Source organism: Lytechinus pictus, unplaced genomic scaffold (assembly GCF_037042905.1).
Source record: "Lytechinus pictus isolate F3 Inbred unplaced genomic scaffold, Lp3.0 scaffold_19, whole genome shotgun sequence".
NCBI classification, from domain to species: Eukaryota; Metazoa; Echinodermata; class Echinoidea; order Temnopleuroida; family Toxopneustidae; genus Lytechinus; species Lytechinus pictus.
Window position 1 is genome coordinate 18982094 of NW_026974140.1, and position 23469 is coordinate 19005562.

At 38.5% G+C, this 23469-nt stretch overlaps 1 protein-coding gene across 1 annotated transcript; it reads right to left on the bottom strand.

Annotated features, from left to right (window-relative positions):
* Window positions 1-2080: 2080 nt before the first annotated feature.
* On the bottom strand, window positions 2081-23469 carry LOC129260742 (phenolphthiocerol/phthiocerol polyketide synthase subunit C-like). The gene is made up of 5 exons (XM_054898698.2): window positions 22759-23469; window positions 16124-16575; window positions 14078-15564; window positions 11702-11795; window positions 2081-11022 (listed from the first exon to the last, which is right to left on the bottom strand). Exons 2-5 carry the CDS (start codon window positions 16542-16544, stop codon window positions 5207-5209), a joined length of 7818 nt encoding a protein of 2605 aa, XP_054754673.1. The 5' UTR covers window positions 16545-16575; window positions 22759-23469; the 3' UTR covers window positions 2081-5206.

Genomic DNA, 23469 nt, shown 5'->3' on the forward strand with positions numbered 1-23469 from the left:
GTCCGAGTATCAACATTTTCAACTCGCGCTGCGCGCTCGCATTATTTGATTTGTCAATACCTATTCTCTTCGTGTGTTCCATAAAGTTCTAAAAATATCCCTGTTCAGATTTGATTGTCAAACCAATCAGCTAGCGCTGCGCGCTCGCATTTTGATTTGTGAGTAATGTATACTTCTATTGTAATTCTATAACAAATACATAAAATCCAATTTTTCTGACGTTTTATCAACATTTTGGGCTAGCAATTTGCGCTCGCGTTAATTGTTAAAAATATATTAACCCATGCATTCTATTCATAATTACAAAAGTGTTTAAAATGTCCAGTTTTCAGGCCTTAATATTAACAAATTTCGTGCTCTCATTTAGAGTTATTAGATTAATGAATAAGTTAATAGCATTATTGATAATTAAATTGTCCCTTTTATCAGAAAGGAATATAGACAAGTTTTATCTCCCGCTTAGGAAGAGGATTAGGAACATAGTCATCATTTTCATATGATGGCAAATATCCTTAGATTGTCCCGTTTTTAGGTCAAAATAATGATTATAAAAATATCAGCTCGCGCTTCGCATCATTTATTAAGTGTGGTCCACATGCACTTCATATTGTTCCTACACAGTGCTTGAAATAGTGCTTAAATTGATCCTTTTTCAGATCGGAATATCAAATATTTTGAGCTCGCGCTTCGCGCTCGCATTATTGATTTTTATGATAAAAATGTATTTAGAATGCCCAGATTTTTAGGTCTAAATCGAAAACGCGCGCACGCATGTTTATTAAGAAAATAATGCAGCTGGTTCTTTATTACTAAGACATGCTTGAATTATCCAGTTTCAGATCAGTATATCATTTTTTTTTGCTCTCGCTACGCGCTCGCATTATTAATGTAGGAGAAACCAAATTACCTATCCTTTTCATGCTTTACAAAACATGAATAGAGTGTTCCGTTAAATCTCAATTTTTCTGCTCGCGCTTCGAGCTCGCATTATTTAGATACATACATGTACCTATCCTGTGATCCTATGATTACAAAAATTGCTTCGAAAGTCAATTTTTTAAGGTCGGAATGTCAATAATTTTCAGCTCACGCTTCGCACTTGCATTGTTTGATTGGTGAAATACGTATCGTCTTCATGGCTAACTGCAAACAGTCCTTAACAGGTCCCTTTTTGATCAGGCCAGAACCTATATTAAAAATTTCTGCTCCCGCTTCGCACTTGCAGTAATTATAGGCCTCTAATTACATTCGCATCTTGTTCTGGATCACAAACATTGTTCAGAATGTTCAATTTTCACTACGACAAAATACATGAAATTTCCAAAAATTTCAGCTCGCTTCGCGCTAACACTATTGAAATAGGGCTTATGAGATTATAATATATTTATGTTGTTTTATAAGAATAAACTAAAAAGCGACTGTGAGGACTACCCCTTCAAAGAAACTAAGAAATATCAACTTTGAGCGGCCGATCGGGGAAAATATGGGTGAAATGTTTTTTTGGGCCCCCCTATTGGCGAAAGCTGGATCCGCCCCTGATCATCATCACCATCATCATATCATCATCATTATCATCATCAACGTCATCATCACCACAATCTTCACTATCATCATCATCATCACCACCATCTTCTTCATCATCATCATCACCATCATATCATCATCATCATCATTATCATTATCATCATCATCATCATCATCACCACAATCTTCACCATCATCATCATCATCACCACAATCATCATCATCACCATCTTCATCATCATCACCACCATCATCATCACCATCATCACCACCATCATTACCATCATCATCATCACCATCATCATCACCATCATCATCATCACCACCATCATCAACATCATCTTCATCATCATCATCTTCATCATCAACATCATCATCAACATCATCTTCATCGTTATCATCATCATCATCATCTTCATCATGATTGTCACCATCATCATCCTTATCATCATCATGATTGTCACCATCATTGTCCTCATCATCATAATCTTCATCATATCACTTGTCACTCAGACACGCTTTCATCATATAGAGTCTGAAATCGTAATTTATATTCCGTCATTTTATTGTTGGAATTAATTTGTACAAAGAAATTATAAACAAAAGTACAAATTTCGCAAAAGATTTGAACATAATAAAAAAAAATTGTCAATATAACATGTTTAAGAAGGTATGTCTTACGCTGAAGATAACTATGTGTTTCGACAGTTAAGTAGCATCATTATTTTTAGATAAAATAACAGTTATACATTAAAACATTTATGTTTAAACAGTTGAAATACATTCCAATTTCAAAGAAAAACATGTCATACTACAAAAGTATGATTATCTGCTCAAGATAACGAATACATTTCAAGAGATCCTTTTCTAAACAAGATAAGGCAAATAGTCATTTGATAACATTACACCAATATAATTTGACATGAATACACCATAAACATTCTTTATTGCTATTATAATAAAAGAGAGTATATCTACAATCATGACAAAGGGAATGATCTACTTTCAATCGGTTTTTACTCAAATATTCTTAGTCAATTTAAAGATCAAAACCTTTTCACACATAAACATAACACAATAAACACGTCACCGTTTCATATATGGTTATGATATTCAGCAGCTAGCACTGTATTGCAAATTTGTATTCAAATAAAAGCTGTCCTCGTTTGATTCAAATTTAAGCCAACCTGTAACCAATCAAAGCTAGTATTTAAAATCTCAAAATTCTACCACCAATCAAAAGCTTGTATTTCAAACCTAATAGTTCTATCATCAATCGAAACGTAGTTATTCAAATCCCAGAAAGTCTACCACCAATAAAAAATCTCAGAACTCTTTCGCAAATGCAAAAGTTAGAACTTTTATTGTTATAACGCTTGTAGCAAGTTTTGAACCATAGAATACTTTAATGAACATGACGCCATAAACTTTTTTTCTACAAACCAATATGTCACAATTTGCCTCCAAAAACAATCGATAACGAACAAGAGCACGTAGTGTTTATTGCGATTTTTTGGAACAATACAATAACAATGATAATAATGATAAAAATAATAATTATAATAATTGTTAATTTATAAGAATAAAAATATCCAAACGAGTCTCGAATTAGCCATACAAACGTGACCTCAAACATAATCTGGAATGAATTGGGAATCAAGATCAGGAAAGATAGATAGAGGGGTTGATTTATATATTGATAATTGGCAAGCATAACAATCGGAATTCCGTAGGCTGCCCATTTTTCGTGATTTTCTTTGCAGAGTGGCGAGCTCTATATAGGACTGGATCAGTGGCGTACCTAGGATTTTCCACAGGGGGGGGGGGGCAAATTCGTACCAGAAAAAAATTTGACGAGCAAAAAAAAAAAAAAAGGTCTTCAACCACAAATAAAGGATCTCGTCCGCCAAAAAAATTGACAAGCCCCCCCCCCCAAAAAAAAAGGGTCTTCAACCACAAATAAAGGATTTCGTACCAGAAAAAAATTTGACAAGTAAAAAAAAAAAAAGTATTCAAGACTTGTCAGGGGGCAGAGATAAGTCCCTTGCATGGGTTGTGACTCGTCAGGGGGGCAGTCTGCCCCCTCTGCCCCCCCCGTAGGTATGCTAGTGGACTGGATGCTATACTTTAATCACACCAACGAGTCCAAACCGACCGATTTTATGTCATTGGTGATAGCATCATAGCTTTGATCGGTCTGGAGTTGGTTTGCTGTTGTGGCTGTTTCATTAATAAGTTACGTAAGAAATTATATATTCCCCTCATTCATGTGATACAGGATATTTACGCCGGTTCACGTATCATTCGCAAAATATTATGCAAACAGAGTAATATCACATAGGCACGTGTCTAGTATCCATAAAGGCAATCAGTCAATATATAATATACATTTTTTTTTGCACTTTAACGAATATTGCACTTAAACTATATATCTATCTAATTTATACAAATAATTATGATAATCTCAATTCATATCTAAGGTTTCACTCCTGGCTTTATAGCAGAACATAAAAAAACGCAGACCTAATCAGTTATCGCTTTATATACCATAACCTAGGCATAATAATCATAGTAAAATGGTTGCATATAAATCTACAAAAATCTACAAATATGACAAATATTACATTAAAACTATATGAATTGCAGGTATTTTAGTTAAATTCAACAAAATTTCATTGAAAACATTTTAATAGAATATCACATTTAAAGTATGACAGGTTATCTGTTATACTATATACAATAATGAAAGACAGAGTGAGAATTTTTATGAATACAATCATTATTAACAACATTTCATTGGAAAAAGTTGAATTGTCATTCATATTGCATCATCATTTATTTACATTGTATTGCACATTACCCGGCCGTGATACGAGCCTCATCGGTCAAGAATTGGCCATCGAAGATTCATCAGTAATACATTACAAACATTCAACACAATTGTCATAATTTTCAGTAATAAAGTAATAATCTATGTACAGAAACGAAATTTGGAGGAAATCAGGAAAGTTTGCACGAGAGAGAGAAAGAGGGGGGGGGGGGCAAATAGAAAGTGATAGATAAAAAGGAAAATACACAATACCATCATAAAAGCTAAAATAGACAGTAATTAAAAATGCAATCACATGAAAAATTGGCTTAGAATCAATATTCAGTAACATGTATACGTAAGAAAATTTTAACATATTTCAACGTGCTAACCAATTATTAAATGTATCAGAAATATGTTTTCACTTGCTTATCGACGCCTTTACCTTCCCTTATATCTAATAATTCACATTTACTAAAATAAGTGATTCAAAAGCTCAAAAATATATTCCCAAAACTGAATTCTAAATACTACGAATATCCTGCAGTCATGGAATCCTAAAATTTGATTTTAAACAAACTTTGAGCGATGCAATAACCACTCAATTTCCTATAGAAATTGAAGAATCTTAGACTCCATTTCTTAAATAAAGACAATGTTGCTAAAAAAATTATGAGTAAGAAGTGAGAGCGAATTTTTTTTTGCTACTTAAATGGGACCAACGATTCTATTGATAACGTGATTATTGAAACTTCTCACTTTCAAATATCGTTTTTCAGATTTCTCGTAGTATGAAATGTTCTCATTTCTCGAAAGGTCTAGATTTTCAGGAATTCGGGAATATCAGTCAAAGTGAAAACATTTACTCACATTTTATGAGAAGCTAGTTTTGCGTGGTTTAGGTATAGGCTTATGCTCAGGCTCCGTGGGATCTGGTGGAGCTGATGCAATGGTAGGTGAAGCTGACAATGGTCTAACATCTGCTACAGGTATAGGTGGTGGAGTAGCTGGTGCGGGTTGGTTGGTCTGCATCACTCGCATGGCGATCATGATCTCCTTCATGAGATGCTTCGAAGAAGACAGGATGTACATGTGTTTGCCAGGATACAGGACTTTCCTGAAGCGAGATTCTGGAGTAATCTGCTTGTTCCAGTCATCGAGCAGAGATGGGTTGACAAATGGGTCACTCTTACCTCCGAAGACTGTCAGCTGACATGGAAGTTTGTCTTTGTGTCTGAAGCGATACTTCTTGCAGGTAATGATGGCTGCCTCAATGCTTGGGATAAGACGGGTCATGAGGCGGACGTTGTTCATGACTGACTGGTCAAGGAAGCTGAACTTGATCGGCATGGCATCAGGAAGTGGTGTCCTACTTGAATCTAGGTGGCTTGTAAGGATGCGCTGCATCTTCCTGTAGACATCTCCTGTCACCTCAAGCTCTTCAGGATGAGGATAAGGTAACGTCGGTGCATACCAGGCGCTGATAAACAGATGTGCTGGATACACATTGAAATTCTTCCAAAGATAATGTGCCAACTCAAAGGCAATGAGACCACCAAGACTATGACCGAAGAAAGCGAATCGTCCGTGTAGCAGTCTTGGCATGAGTGCTTCAGCCAGCTTACTGACGATTTCGTTGATATTGTGAAGGGGTCGTTCATGCTCTCTGCGTTCCCAACCAGGAAGTTGGGTGGTTATCATCTGAATATCATACTCGGCTAGATGACTCTTCCATGGGAGAAACATGGTGGGGCCACCGCCAACAGATGGGAAACAGATCAACTGTGCTGCGGGTGTATCAAGATTATCTTCAATGCGGTACCATAATTCACTTCGAATATTCAGTGCTGGAGTGATCTGTGTAGATTCCTCCTCGCCTTCATCGTTGCAGGAAAGAACTCGTTCATAGATGGTATCTGTTAGACTTCCCAGAGTTAAGCTATCATTGAGGAGTTCCATTGCCGTCAAAGTCACACCGAAATTCTCATGGATGACGCTACTTAGTTCCGTAGACATGTGTGAATCTAATCCCAAAGACATAGGTGTCGCATCTTGAGACACTTCTCCACTAAGCCCCAAACGTTCGACCAAGTGAGTTGACAAAGTCTGGAAGATCACACCCTTAGCCTCCGTCGGTGTAAGCAACCTTATCCGCATTCTGATGTCATTGTCAGCCGCCAAGAATGTATCCCGGTTGGGGAATAGTGCTTTCAGGATAGAGAAAGTACCACCGGGTTCGCTGAAGTGATGGGAAAGCATCACACTAAATGCTCTCGCGTATTCACGTCTGTCAACAGCCCCTGTCAGACCAAGCTCTGGATAGTCAGTGGCTAGAATGCATCCGAGTCCTTTCAAAATCTCTGATGGTGGTAAACTTCCAAGTCCAACATTCTCCCATCTCTTCACAAACCCTTCGCGAGCAGCAAATCCGTGAGTGTTGATCACTCCTGGACAGATGACTGTGGCTGGAAGGCCAATCTTCCTTCTCATGCTACACAATGCAGACAGGAAACTGTTGGCAGCACAATAACTTCCTTGTCCTTCATTTCCTATCATCTCTACAATCGAAGACATCATCACAAAGTACTTGATCGGGAAGCCAAGTTTAGTTGTCAGTTGGTGAAGAATCAGAGCACCGTACGCCTTTGGTATCATGACGTCGTTCCAAGCCTCGGTCGTCATATGGCGCAGGATTGCATCATTGTAGACTGTAGCACAATGGAAGATACCTTCCAAAGGCTGATCTTCATTGTCCTTGATTGCCATAAGTGCCTTCTCAACTTCATGCTCACGGCCCATGTCAACCTTCAAATGAGTTATCCTGGCTCCAGAATCACGGAAGGATTTGAACTTCAAGATTGTCTCTTCTTCCGGTGTATTTCGCGAGATGACGTAGACATGACGAGCGCCACATTTCACCAGCCACTCGACCATTGATAATCCAAATCCTTTAGATCCTCCTGTCACTAAGAATGATGATTTAGGGTTAGCAGTGAAATGGATATCATCAAAATTCAACGTGGCAGGGATACTGTCTTCGTCAATATTGACGGTTATCTCTTCCAGTGATGCATGGGGAGATCGTGCCAACTTAGATATAGGAGCAGTGGGGACTGTTAGAGACTTGAGTGCTTGGAAGCCATTATGTACACTGAAAAGATGTAACAGGCGAGACATTGCGTCCTGCATGCGAGCTCGCATATCTTCGAAACGACCTAGAGCCATATCTATGGACAGGAAGTAGATGTTCGGAGGCAAGTTGCTTATCCTTGAATCCCCACCAACTGCGTCTCTTCCGTGAATTTGGACTATGGTTCCAAATGGTCGGAGCTTACCAACAAGTCTCTTCAAACTGCCTGTATCGTGGGGAAGCTCTCCCGCAAACAGCAGAACATCCACAGAAAAATCATTGATGAGAGTGTTGAAGTTTTCATTTGAAGTGATGACCACTCTAGAATCACCAAGAATTCCAAGAAGTTTCTCTACAGGTAAGATGTTTCCATCATCTGATTCCACATGGATAAACACTGTAGCACCTTGTTCTAGTGCAAGATGTGTCGTCGCCAGGCCAACCCGATCACTTAGTGATGACAAACAGACAATGACTGTGCCATTCTCTGTGAGTTTGAGTGTATCGTGGAAGGCCACGAAGGCTGGAAGATAGTCTCTCACGATATTGATAGCCTCTATTGGTGTAAGATTAGCTGGAATGGGGATCAAGTCAGATGTCTTGGCGTGGAGAGATGCTGTGATTTGACCACCTGTTCGGAATCCAAGGACGTTAGTTCTCATTCGGAACATCACTTGCACTTCTTCGCTACAGCTGAGTATCTTTCCAGCATACAGATACCCACACCCTACTTTCCTGTCGTTTGCATCTACAAGCTGCTGAACAGAAAATGCTGTCACTTTGATGGCTAATTCATTGTCTGGTGTCTTTGTCTGCATTTCATGACTTTGCTTGACTGTCAGTCGTTTCTGTTTCAAGCTCTCATTCAGGTCCACCTGCCAATTCGTAGATAAAGTAGGCGCTGAAAAACTTGATTGAGGTTGCATGACAATACGCATCGCCTGTGCTTCGAATGCAAGTTCCTTTGGATCGTCACCAGCGGGAGCTGGTACTTTTCTCCTAAGAGCGACATAGTTTTCCTCATTTGGAGCTGACTTCATGTACTGGTATAACCAATGTGCTGATTCTTCAGGCTCTTGCAAGGATGGGAGATCTACAGTTACTACAGGGAATTCTGGGTCTTCATGCATGAGTGTCAAGCCAAAAGATCCAGCTGGAGCCATCATGGGGTCTACTACATCCACATCCATGACAGAGTGAGCTCCTCTTGTGATAACCCACAGTCTTGGTTTAGGTTTAGTATCGTGCCTGCTGACTGCTCGGTAAAGGCTTATAGGAGAGAGAGCAGTCATCGTCTGTGATTCCTCAAAACTCTGCTTGCTGATACCTCCAATTGATCCAAACTGTTTTACATCTAATGTAGAAAGGAGGATTAGGTCAGTAACCATACCAAGAGAACGCAGTACTCGCCGGAATCTTTCGTCGCAGTCAATGAGTATACGTGGATCTAAGACACTGACCACACTCTCAACCTCCATGCGACGTTTCAGTTCCATAGAAACACCTTGCTTATCCTTGATGATGATGATTGCTCCTGGAGCTTCGGATCCTATTGCACTGAGTGGTCTGGTCGGTGGTTGTACCTTTTGTGGAACACGAAGCGCACTATCATCAACCTCAATATGGAATGGTACCCACTCTCTCCTCCACAACTGAACTCTTTCTTCAGGTTCATTAGAATGAACATTCTCAAACATCATACTATCAACTTGTGCGAAAACTCGCTGGTTTGTAGCATCAGCAACGACAGCATCGCCATAGGTCACACCATTCTCTTTGGTCATTTTTACATGGAATGCCATTTGAGTAGGAGCTTTGCCCTTCACGTGTACCTTCCGAACAGAGCGTGGAACTTGGAACCAGGTTCGAAAGTTTGAGTTTGCCGTTCGTGCTTTCTCCTGTTCCTGAAACATCTGACAGATACCAAATCCCTGGAAAACGCTGTCAAATAGGGCAGGATGGAAGTTGTACAGCTTGAATTCTCTCTCTAGTGCCTCTGGCACCGAAGCATACAAGAGCGCTTCATTGTAGTCATGACTGAAGTAAGCAGTGTTGATGCACTTGAACGTTTCCCCAAGATGAAAGCCACCTCTCCATAGTCTGGCATAGAACTCCTGTTGATCTGTCTCGTATGGACATTTTCTCCTGATGTCATCTGTTGCTAGCTTCACGGAATGGAACCCTTCTTCGATTTGATGAATTGAGCTGCGTACTTTGCCAGGTGCATCGATTGATGACTTGCTATGTAGAGTCCAGCTGCGATCTGTTTGGTTAAAGCTTCGTAGAGCGAACAGAGCTTCTCGTGATCTTGTCTCGAGGCTGATTTCTAGGACACCCTCAAGTTCTGAAGCAAAAACAAATCTGTCAAACTTCACATCCCTCAGTGTCACAACATCGGAATCAGGGTAAACCTCTCTTGCCGCAGCAAGCATGGTTTCTGTGTGTGCTGCTGCTGGGATGACGATGTTACCTTGAAGCTTGTGATCGCGGAGCCATGGTACAGTCGATTTGGAGAATTTAGAACGCCATACTTTAGGAGAATTCTCACCACTAAAGTGTGACAGATGCTGTTGTTTACCCAAGAGTGGATGACATTGGATAGGGAACCTAAACATCTTGTGACTCTTCTTTGTGGTTGCAGAACATAGGACACGTTGCCATGGGTAGCTCGGAAGTGACATCACTTTGTAAGGACCATCTTGGAAGAGATGATGAAGGTCAAATGGATAACCTTCAACATGGAGTTTGGCCATTGAGCGAAGGAGGTTCACCCTGTCATCAGCAACCTCTCGAGTATCAGATGGTCTCCTAAGCGAACCTGTTACAAACACATTGCTGTTGTTCATCACTGATGTTCCAAGAGTGTCCCTTATAGCGGGGGATAGCACAGGGTGTGGACTTATTTCGAGGAAGCAATTGTAACCGTCCTGAAGAAGCTTCTCGATTGCCATCTTGAACTGCACAGGTTGTCGGACATTCTTCCACCAGTATGCTGCGCTATTGACCTGATCCCTATCAAGGTATTGGTTTGAAACAGTTGATATCAAGGGAACAACAGGGATCATATTGAAGTTCTCCCTAGCTGCTGCTGCATCGAGGAACTTTACCTTCTTCAAGAAGTCCTTCCTGATCTCTTCTTGTTGATAACTGTGGAAAGCATTGTTGACCTTCAGCGTCACGCACCTGATCCCTTCCCGTCTCAGGTTCTCAGAGAATGCAGCAAGTGATTCCTTGTCACCCGAAAGCACAATCTGACTGGGGCTGTTGATTGCTGCCACATCGATCACACTAACATACTCGCTACTTTCTAACCTCGTTTGAATTTCTTCTGCTGAGTGTAAAATAGCGACCATGCTTCCCATACCACTTGTCTTCCTGAGCTGTCTTCCTCTCGTGTAGATCAATCGGATCGCATCTTCTAAGGCCAAGAGACCAGCGGCATGAGCTGCTGCTACCTCACCAACGCTGTGACCTACGATGGCATCTGGAGTGATGCCACGGATGCGATAGAACTCGGCCAGGCCGATTTGGACGGCGCAGATGCACGGCTGTGCGATTTCTGGACGAGAAAAAAAAAGATATATAAAAAAATCACTGGAACACCTAATGTATTGAATACCCTAATCACATAACGTTCCGTTTAGTAGATTATCATGCAATTTTCCCTATATTTTCCTATTTTATATTTCATTTAGCTATGATTTATTAATTTATAATAACTTCAGAAAAGCTGGATTTAAATCTAAATCTTGGAGATTAGAATAAAAAAGGCTGAAACATTACAATTTAAATCTTTTGAGATTTACAAATAAATCTTTTAATTGGAATCAAATCAAATCCACAGTTCGACTGATTATTACCCACACCCAATCAGGATTCATTTTAAATCCCGAGTAATAGTCTATATTTGTATGGGTACTTGATAACATTAAATCATATGACTACGTAATACATATGATGCGTATTTGATAACAAATAAACAATTCTATAACATTACTGTAAGTTGAATTCATCTGAACCGATTCTAAATAAATTCAGATCTACTGTTAATAGGGACCAATCAGATTTTATTTGAAATCTGAAGATGTATGTTTTTTATCTAATCTCAGATAGTTTAAATCCAAATTGCTCTTCGATTTAAAAATAGATTTTAGATATTCATATACAATCCAGTGTATCTTGATTGATTTGATTTTTAATCCATGCCATTTGGGGTGAATATATTTGCAGTCTGTTACCTGTCTGGTTGATTTTCTCTCGATCTGCTTCCTTTGTGAGTAGATGAATCAGAGACCATTTAGCTCCACACTTCAAGAGGATCTTATCAATGCGCTATACAAAACAGAAATAGTAATAAAAAATGAAAGAAATATAAGTATCATTTATTTTTTTCATATTCAAGTGAATCTACGTTAACGTGAGTTGATTCAATTGAAATACAAATCATTATTAAATATTATCGTCATCACAAATATTGATAACAAAATAAAAACAAATATTAGTATGATATTTCTTCATATGCAAGTGTACTTGCACCATATTATGTGAGATGCCACATCATAAATCGGTAGTAAAGAGCCAAATATTTATGGGGGCCAGACATGGAGTATGGGGGCAAAATTCGACAAAATTGCTAGCGAGCGAAGTGGGCTAGAAATCATGTTCATACAAAAATCGATTTGGGAATAGATTTTAATATAATGATATCCCAAAAGAAAGATATCATATTTCAACCTTTTCATTGCATTTTCTTTCCCTTTCCCCCTTTTTTTTCGGTATAGAAACATTTTTGGGGTCCCAAAGCCCCTCTCCCATCTATTATACGCCAGTAATATAAATTATCAAGCGTCTTGAAAAATCTTATAAACGAATAACAGTAGTCAATTTACACAGTAAATTATGACTGATTGCCAAATAAAAACACATTAAGAGCAGAAGAAGAAGAATAGACCGGAAATCTGATGACAGAGGAACCCGTTTCTTAAAGTAGATCATTAAGATTTGATCACTTGTAGACAGACACCTGTCAATATATCGGATCTTGAATGACATGACATGTGCTCTTCGACACGGTTGGTGGGAGGGGCGATCTTCCAATACAGTGGCGAGGGCACAAAGAATTCCTTTCCTTTACTTTTTAAAAATGAAACTACCTACTTTATTAGGGAAAGGGTGAGTGGGGTCGGATTCCTTTTCTAAAATTCCAACATATTCAATTGGTTGGAGAGCTGGCACTAAATTGAATTATTATGCTACTTTTTTGTCGCCGAGAGCAGTAGCAATTATTCACAGACAGAATTGTCTTTTTTCTTTGGGGGGGGGGGGGGGGTAGGGGAGGGGGTCTTTATCGCAGTTCCTTTTTTTTTACTCCTGAAAAATCATATTTATAAAAAGTAAGACCAAACGACCTTATCTATCTTGTAGGGTCGATGCACATATATTAAATGCGATTAATGTTAAACTGGTCATGACTTCCTGTGTTAAAAGTCTTGAACTCCCCGATACTGAAATCTTCCTTAACCCCTATAACCTCGCGATAACCAACCAATTACATTACTACATGAACGTTATGAACATGAAGCCCGTCAAAGGTCATGGGGGCAGATAAGGAATGTGCCTCCCTTTTTGAGTACCTTATATATTTGTTTTTTGCTATAAATATCCAAACGGGGAAAATGATTCTCGTGAGTTATGATAAACATTATGTTCTTTATTTTGCTTGTTATTTTGTTCAGTGCCCCACCCCTTTAGGTAAATCATGGATACGCCTCTGAAGATTAATGTGATGTTCTTGACAGCATTTCATGAATTTTCACTGACAAATGTTATAAGCTACTAAAATGCTTGCATCTCATTCGCTGGGAGCAAAATTTTCAGTGAAAATCACCGACAAATGAAACGCACCCATGGTATTGAGTGATGATCGGGGTAGCAGAACATGCCAGCATGGCTTCCGTTTAGACAGCGATATTACAGGTGAAGAGAGATAGGAGAGACAGAAATAGATTCTTAAAATCTCAGGAGACTTTGGGGGTAACCTGCCAACGTGGCGTACCGGTTACTACCGGTAAAAACCTGCACTCAGACCTTTCCATTTGTCTACTTTCAACCATTTTGAAAATTTAATGAAGATTTTTTCTTCTTCAGATGATCACATTAATTCATTGAATTCCGTGGTCACCTTCCTTCTTCTGATTCTTTGTTGTGCGCGTGTGTGTGTGTGTTTAATAAAACACATTTTACTCGTTTAATTTAATGTTAAGACATATCAACTAAATTTTGTAGTATTGTCATTTATGTATTATGCGTGTATTTACTAAACATCTTTACCTCTTTTTTGCATAAAATCTCTATTATGTACTTAATAATTACTTATTCGATTTTACTAAGTTAAAACAAAGTAGTTCTATCTACCACCTCCTATTCTATAAAATTATTTTGGACCTTGCCCCATTCACACACATCTTGTACCAAGTTGATTCGTGTGAAAATGTCAAGGAAGATAAGGTATGGAATAATATAGATGAAAAAATTAGTTGCTGATATTGGTTAAAACCATGCTATCCATTTAATTTTGATGAAAAAAGAGATGGCATATTGGGTTAAAGTAATACCTTGATGATGTTTCTGAAATGGATTTCATCGTCCATGAGTTGTCTGGCCATTGCCCACCACTGCGATCCCATTCCAGAGAAGACAAAAACCAATCGATGAACAGACAGGTGTGCCTCTGGAGCTTTTCCTTCAATGACATTGTAGGACACCCTTGGATCTTGGTCTAGCTTCAATCGCACTTGTTCCGTTGCATCTCTTGGTGATCTTGCGATGATACCCATTCGAAACTGATGGTGTGTGCACCGAACAGCTGCAGTATACAAGGCATTGTTGTAAGATCTTGTGTCATTCCCGATCACTTCACTAAGGTAATTTCCCCATTCTTCCAGATGTTGCTTGAGGGCGTCCTTGCTAGCAGCCGACACAAACAGAATCGACGGTTTCCCAGAGTCTCTTTCATTTGAACCGTGATGTGAGTACGAACGTTCATTCCGGCTATTTCCTTGCTGATATCCTTCAAGTACAATGTGGGCATTGGCTCCACCGAACCCAAAAGAGCTACACCCCACAAGCCTCTTCGTAGACTTTGGCCATCGCGTTAGTTCACCAGGGACTCGAATGTTCAGATTTTCAAAATCTACACTTTCATTCCCTGATCTAAAGTGAACCACCTTTGGAATCTGTTCATGATACAAACACAACGCTGACTTGATAACACCAGCGATACCAGCCGCACCTTCTGAATGTCCAAAGTTCGATTTCACAGATCCTATATAAAGTGGCGGTTGTTCTACTTTACGATTCAGTCCCATGGCTTCTCCTATAGCACTAGCTTCGGTGCGGTCACCAATCTGTGTACCTGTTCCATGTGCTTCTACATAAACCACTTCCTCAGGAGAAGTGTTAGCATTCTTATAGGCAGTTTCAATAAGTGATACCTGTCCATCGTAGCTTGGTAATGCAATACCAGGGGTACGGCCATCATTGGCGATAGCTCCACCACGGATCACACCGTAGATTCTATCACCATCATCTATGGCACGTTGCAGGGGTTTAAGGATGACTGCTCCTACACCCTCACCTCGAGCGTATCCATCAGCTGACTTATCAAAGCTTTTACACTTGCCATCAGGTGACAGCATCCCAGCCTGACAAAATCCGATGCTGGTGATAGGAAGCAAGGAAACGTTGACACCACCTGCTACAGCCATTTCACATTGTCCATTCTTCAAAGCTTCACAGGCCAGATAGACGGAATACAAGGATGAAGAACAAGCCGTGTCCACAGTGAAACTTGGCCCGCGAAAATCGAACTCGTAGGAGACTCTGTTCGCCGTCATACACGAGTTGGTTCCAGAATTGGTATACTGATTGATGTTGTCATTGGGCATGCCAATGAGTACCCCATACTCACTGGCAGTCACTCCCATGTAGACACCGGTCTTAGACCCTCTTGCAGTATGAGCTGGGATTCCTGCGTCCTGGAGCGATTCCCAGACTACCTCTAACAGCATACGGATCTGAGGATCCAAGTGATTAGCTTCCTCTATTAAATGGAATGATAAGAGAACAATTGAATGATGATTCACACGTTTGATACACTACTTTAATTAACGGAATGATTATTGGAAAATTGGTTGGGCAATAGTTTGGATTTCGCACATTTTCAGTCACATATCCATGTTTTTATAATGTTTTTGAAATCAGGGCTGAGAGTGACCAAAATAAATTAAAAGTAGCTGTTGTCAAGTTGTCAAATTGGAGAAAAAGAGAAGAACCTGAAATCAGCTTTAGATGTGAACTTTCATACTCCCCAAGATGACATTATTTGACAATGTTTGCATTATTGACATTGTTCCACTGTTTTATATCCCTCTGTTACATAATTTCTGAAAGCCCCCCCCCCCTCCTTATTATGTAAATAATCATTTTATAATTTTAATTTCACAAAATGTAATGACACAAAATAATTGGGAAAATGAACAAAGTGTGCTTAGCAAAATATACATTACATTTTAGAAAGAATTTCAACAATAGTTCGATGATGATTTATACTGGTTCATTTTTAAATGATTTGATTTTGGGCATTAATATAATATGTTTACCGGGTGATATCCTGAAGAACTGTCGATCGAAATGCTCTGGATTCTGTGATAGGTATCCCGCACATTTGTTGTACATCTTTCCTTGAATCTTGCTTCCTGGGAAGAGGAAGAAAGACGAATCAAAGCGATCACTGGGTGGCTGCGTCGTACAATCCATTCCCTTGGCCAACATCTCCCAGAACTTGCGGACACCGTTAATGCCGTTGGCGTAACGGCAACCGATGCCGACGATGGCGACCTTCTTCTCAATGGGCATGGTTGGGTCATCGATGGTGCTCATGTTGCCGGGTTTGTACTTCTTTCCTGTTATCTCCTGTGAGACGGTCTTGGTAAGACGTGCTCCTCGTGAGAGTGAGAAGGCACCACGGAAAGTACCTGATCGGCTTCGGCCTCCTGTAGCTCCCTTCCAACTTTCGTCCATATCTCAAGGTGACAAACAAGAGAAAGTTAATCTGAGAAGAAAGAAGGCAAGAATATAAACGTTCATCAGTTAATTTATTCAGCATACATATAAATGGTCTGCGGACTAAATATTTCAGACAGATAATTACAGGAGTGAGATGACACATGAAAGGAAATGGAATATATTGGGTGAGGTTTGTAGTTATTGCCAAACAAAGAGGCCTATAATTTATGACAAGCTTCATTTCTACGTTATATCATATACCAAAATCAATAAAACTTGTTCGTGTTGCATTGTATATGCTACTGATGATAAATGTATATATTTGTAGTGGAAATATAGGTAACTGGAATTAAATTGGCTTTACATTGAAGTAAAATCGTGTGTTGCAAAAGTGCAACTTTTTCGAGGATGTTGCTCTATCTTTCCTGCGATGTTTCTTGTCTGAGGTTGGATATGACTGCGGGGTACAGACGTACCGTGACTGTCATGGGCTCAAAACAGTTAAACATTCATTTCCGCTTGGACTGATGATGATATAGATCGTTCTCATCTGTGATCTTTTGTGTCTTTTGAGATTGCAACATGTCTGCGTATTTAAGGTCTACTGTGGATGAGTAGGTGTCATGGTCGAGTGGTCTACGAAGCCTCATTTGACACATAAAGGTCAGAGGTTCGATCACATGCACGATTTCCTTGCCCTCAGTAAGGCATTTTATAATTTACATTACTTTCATAGTTGATACAAACCTGCGCTTGTGTTTTGAAAATAATAATAATGGTGGTTTTTAAAGAATTTGACTGGATAAGAAGGTCGGTATGGCCCTAATGATGATAATTGTATTTGATGATATTGAAAATTACATTGCCGATGTTATTGATGATACTTAATAAAAGCATGGCTACCATATCATGCTCTGCTATACAGTGATTTCTTATTTACTACACCTGGGTGGAGAGTGGCAATGACGGAAGTGCGGTGTGGAATTTGAACCCCCAAACCTTAATTAGAACGCCAAAGAATTTTTAGCAATGTCATAATAATTAATGTTGTTTCATAATTATTGCGTTTAACATTAATGTCAGTCGTATATGACTTCAGCAATGTTAACATATTTACATGTACTGTATGTTACAGACGAGGTAGGATAATTTGACCTTTACAACTAAAGAGTCGAGGAGTTGGCAGACCGAAAGCCTATGCCCCCTCATTTGACAAAGACTGACATAACCATTTCCGTCAGGGACTTAACACTGAAGCAGACTTGATGAAAGGACATGAACCCATTTCAATGAATTTCTTTTTCTATTTCAACGTATAGACCTACCTATCCCACTTTTAAAAAGAATAATAAAGAACACTTATTGGGTACGAAAGGAACTGTCCAGAATTACCTGCCCCAATTTTTTTTTTAATATTTTTGTGAACCTGCCCCAAAAGTTAATAATCGCGTTTATTGATTATATCCCAAGTTTTAGTTGCCATTAAACAATACTGACGAAAGATAATTTCCTTAAACACTTCGGGTGGTATTATGATAATTAAACCTAGGGCTAACCTTATATAGTCTAAACTAGAATTTAAACCACGTTTCTATTGAATACTGGCTTCATAGTGCTTCTTTCATATTCTTGGAAATTATTATGTAGCAATTAATTCATTAATTAAATTCATTATATTTTTCTATTTTCATATTCTTCCCAATTCACGATTTAATTAATTTTTGACACACTTTTGTAGCAGGATAAGCATAATTTTCAATTGGTGAACAAGTTGACAACTGGCACTCCTTACAAGCGTGAACTAACCCGTGCAGGAGAAGTTGAAGTAAACCATGCTTCTATACCGCAGATGATTGCGGGTGCGCTCATCGTTATTACAGTATGCATGGTATGCCACACCAAAGAAACCTACTCCAGACCGATCAAAGCTCTCACATTATTACCAATGCCACACCAAAGAAACCTACTCCAGACCGATCAAAGCTCTCACATTATTACCAATGCCACACCAAAGAAACCTACTCCAGACCGATCAAAGCTCTCACATTATTACCAATGCCACACCAAAGAAACCTACTCCAGACCGATCAAAGCTCTCACATTATTACCAATGCCACACCAAAGAAACCTACTCCAGACCGATCAAAGCTCTTACATTATTACCAATGCCACACCAAAGAAACCTACTCCAGACCGATCAAAGCTCTCACATTATTACCAATGTCATACAATCGGTTGGTTTAGAGTTGGTTTCATTGGTGTGTGACTGTAGCATAGAGATTATAGGCGTCTCAATAGGAAATAGTCGATTATTAATATTCAAAACATATCTGAGCATGTCATAATAGAATTACAGCCGTTCCTTATTTCATGAAGTTTGGTTATTACCAAATATGTCTCATACTCGTTTTGAAGCAGTACCCCCGATAAAAAAATGACGTTTGATTGCTCATATGTGATAGTTTGTGTCTTTTGAGATAGCACCATGTCTGCGTATTCTAAGGTCTACCGTGGATGGATATAATGTAAGCAGATGTCATGGTCGAGTGGTCTCTGAAGCCTGATTTGGCACATGAAGATCAGGGGTTCGATCACATGCACGAATTCATTTCCCTGAAGTTCCTAAACAATGCATTTTATCATACATTATTGACATATTGATACCAACCCGTGCTTGTGTTTGAATAATAATATAGGGTATTATAGCCGACTAAGTCTAGTGGTTTATAAAGAATTACTTTTTGACAATTTTTGCAGCAGGATAATAATAGTTTTAATTGGTGAATAAGTTGACAAGTGGCACTCAGCAAAAGTGTAGTCTAAGTTAACCCAGGTTTAACTAAACCATAGCTGTATACCACCTAACATCATAATGACAGTATATACCGGGAGTATTTATATTACAACCACACCGCGAAAACCATATCCAGACCGACTAAAGCTATGAGGTTATTTACAATAAAATATACCGTCGACCGGTTTTGGAGTCGGTTTCGTCGATGTGACTATAAAATAGAGATTATAGGCGTCTCAAAATAGGAAATAGTCGGTTATTTGATCAATCGTGAGACAACCGATTAACTTCTTCAACTAGTCGGTAATATAAAACACATATCTAAACATGTTGTATCTGTTCCTTAATTCATGAAGTTTGGTTATTACCAAATACGTCTCATACCTGCTATAAAAATGACGTCTGTTTGATATCTTTTAAATCACCTAAAAATCATTCTTTCCTGCGACTCATTCTTTTGAAACAAAGAACAGGAAAAGGACATTTAATGCACGCTGGAAGTGGAGTATTTCGACAACCAAAGCTCGCCGATATGAGCTTGTTTTCTGTCCCTTTTCGTCAGTAACCAAACGACAGTTTATAATTAGCACTGTCAATTGTTCATTGGGTGTGACAGCGGGAATGCTTATTAAATGTGACAATTCCTGTTTCTATCGTTAAGGTAGAGCACTATTATTCTTATGCTAATATTTTCTTTACACGCATAGTATCTAATTCAGTCCCACCTCCACCAACAAATTTTGTTGTTTAAAAACGATATTATTATTCTAGATTTTTTTTTTCGATTTCCAAAGCGCTTGGATACTACACATTGAAATTTAGCGATATCATCATCATCATCATCATTATTATTATTATCATCATCATTATTATCATTACTATCATCATCATTATTACTACATGTGTTATTTTTTTTTCATTATTATCAAATCTAAATGGGCAGAACCCGTACATGAGCATTCAAAGAAATCAAATCAATTGTGTTGGTTTTATGAAAATACTTTTTTCATCTAATAATTCAGCAAACATCATAGAGAATAAGGACGACGGCAAAATAACAACTTTGCTCTAAGAACATACAAATGTTATTTGTTATTACTGGTTATTTATCTTTATGTTAGTATAGCTGTTGTATGTTTTGTTAATTAGCTTGAAAAATCACGTACTTTTGAAAAGTACACTGTTATCATGATTATACATGTACAAAATCAGTTCAAGTGAATTCTAAAACTTTCAAATCGTTAATGTGTGTGTGTGTGGGGGGGGGGGTTATGAATTTGTCAATAATTGTTAATGAATTAGTAAAAATCATATAAGACTGAAAATTTTCATTTATTTCTTCTTATAGAGTATTGCAAAAACAAGTAACGAACAAACAAACAATTTCTTTAATGGGGGTATGAACTTTTCCGAAACTTTTACTTCGTGTGTAATTAATTTTGTATATTGTATATTTGCATTCAGAGAATGTAAAATATGAAACGCTCCCCAAACAAGAAAAAAAAAACTCTTAGCCACCGCTATTCTATTTTTAAATTTGGCTATTCTATACATATATTCAAACCTATTTTATGAACCTGTCATACTCTGGCATCTTCACCATGTGGACCAAGACCGGCTTTCCTTCCACTAGAGTTAAAAGTTTCCTTAAATCAACTCAATCCAGATCCCTCTTAAACGGTCATGTCAATCACTGATTTTAGAAAATGAGGGGGCGCCATACACAAATTTTCCCTTCTCATTTCTTTTTTTATATGATGGCGACACGGAATTAAATTATATTCTTATAAATAATCCCCAAACCATCAATGGTGGAAATGCTTATAATAATATTACAGAGTTTATTTACTTGGTTGCAATAGAAGGAGGGTGCCCCCAAGGAGGGTACCCCAAGACCCCCATGAACCTCCGCCATAAAGACTAGACAGACTAGTCGGAAGGGCTGATAAGATGTTTATATCGAGGGTTTTCTACTCCTCAGAGCATGGTGAGTCGATATAAACGTTCCTCCTACGATCTTGATAGACATTGGCACATGCGCCCCTTCTCTCTCTCCCAGACAAGAATTATAAGCAACGTGTCATTTTTTCTTCTTACATATATATCTAAAAGTCTGCTCAATGAAACATAAATGTTCAGCAGAACTTCATTCTTGAAAACCAGTCGTTTATTTGCTCCATTAATTTTATTTTCACTGTAGTATACTCTTCAATTAAATCTTTACAAAAAGGTGTATTCATTTTTTGAACAAACAATTTCAACTATTAATTCATAACCAACCTAATGATCAACATCCACAATTTTCTGAGTAAAAGATAACGAAAAAAAGTTTTAAGGAAAACAACTACAGGGGTCGAGAAATGGTTTTGAAAGAGGGGGTTAGCTGTAAGTGTGTGTGGGTGTGGGGGATTGACCCTGCAAAAGTCACGAGATTATCATTTGTACGTTAATGTACACGTGTACTGAAAAAGAAAAGAATATGGGGGCGGGGGCTATGGGGGCTCAGTGCCCCGGCACTAAAGGGACAATGGGCTTTCAAATTGGGAGGGTGGATGTTTGAGAAAACCTGTTAAAGAAATGAGAAATAATACGTAACACCTGGCAGAGCTACGTCGCTACGATTTTTTTGTACCTTTATATTTTAATGAGTATGAGGTGAGAATCGCCAACTTAAAACAAAATCATGATCATAATGATGGTGATTATTGACGGGTATAATGAGAGGTTGGTCTGACTAAATCTATCTCTGGCCATTTCGTTTTAATTCCATGTAAAGGAATGTCCGATGTGATGTGGAATGAAATATTCTCAATTCGTAATTGCCATTCCATCAATATGTATGATAATAAAAAACTAGTCATCATTCATGTTTGGAAGAAGAATGTTTAAAAGGCTATAATCAATACAAATCTATTGATCCATATTTTCTACTAAAGAGAGATTAAGATAGAAAGGCGCTATCAAGATTTTACCACAGATTATTTCTTTTTCCGGGCTAGACCCCTAAAACTTTAGGCTAGAATTCTCAGATAGATTAACTTTACCCATGGGTTAAATCGCTACCTCTGACGTCATGGATTAAAGTTATCCTCTTTCATAGAGCTCGGGAAATTTCTCTAAATGACAATGCATAATCAATAATCAACTTTCAAAAACTCTCTTTTTGAAGAATAACACGCCATTGAACGTGTTCGATTCTCTTGATACTTTAAAAATCTATCATAATTATTTTTAATGAGCTAAAAAGTTTTGTCCGTAAACTGTTTTTTTTAAATAATAATCTGAAAGAAGACGTGGTCCAATATGAAAAGGAAAGAGACAATGACACACTTTATCTAAATAAAGTACGAATTTACGTTTGACGGGGTTATTGTTAGATAGACAGATGAGGGATAAATCAATGCTCTTCCATTGAAATAGAAGGAAAGTACTTACGATTTCTTGATAACTTCATTCTCGTGGGTGAAGTGTCCAAATAGCTACCCGCACCAATGGTCGAGGATCAAGGATTCGATTTTAAGACGAAGTCTCAAAGAACTGCCACAAAAGTATCCTGATCGTCAGGGTCCAAATTTAAGTTAGAGAACGTTGATCTCTAAAGTTTCCCAAGATGAATTGATATCACAGATTCTTATCGAAACTCTGGAAAGTGACAAAAGTGCTTCTCTGTCATAAAGATGAGGTATTCTTCAACTAGTAAGAGCCTCGGTTGAAACTTTTGTCAAGATGAGTGGAAAATGGCGATCCTCCTATAAGCATGTGTGCGTTTCCTCATAATGGTTCAAGATGTCCGCTACACGTCTGCTCCACACACTAACACTTCTGGCCTATTTAAAGCACACCTTAACAGACAAAAAACTTCCAGCGAACCAAAAGCGTCCATCTAGTTCTGTCGAGAAGTAATTCAGCAAATGAGAGCGTCCGATAGAATGGTTTATATACCCGGGTACCATGCCCGAGTCCACAGCTTGTTAATTAGATTTCTTGTTAGTTGAGAAGGGATGCTGCAACGCGTTCCCCTACAGTGGTTCCAATAGAACCTCACCCTAATGAAAAAAATACTTTGTAAGAAGGGGAGGGGGTTCTCTATGCTCCCCAATACGTTCGGTATCATACAGTGTACGGTGGCTATAGAGAGAAGACCTC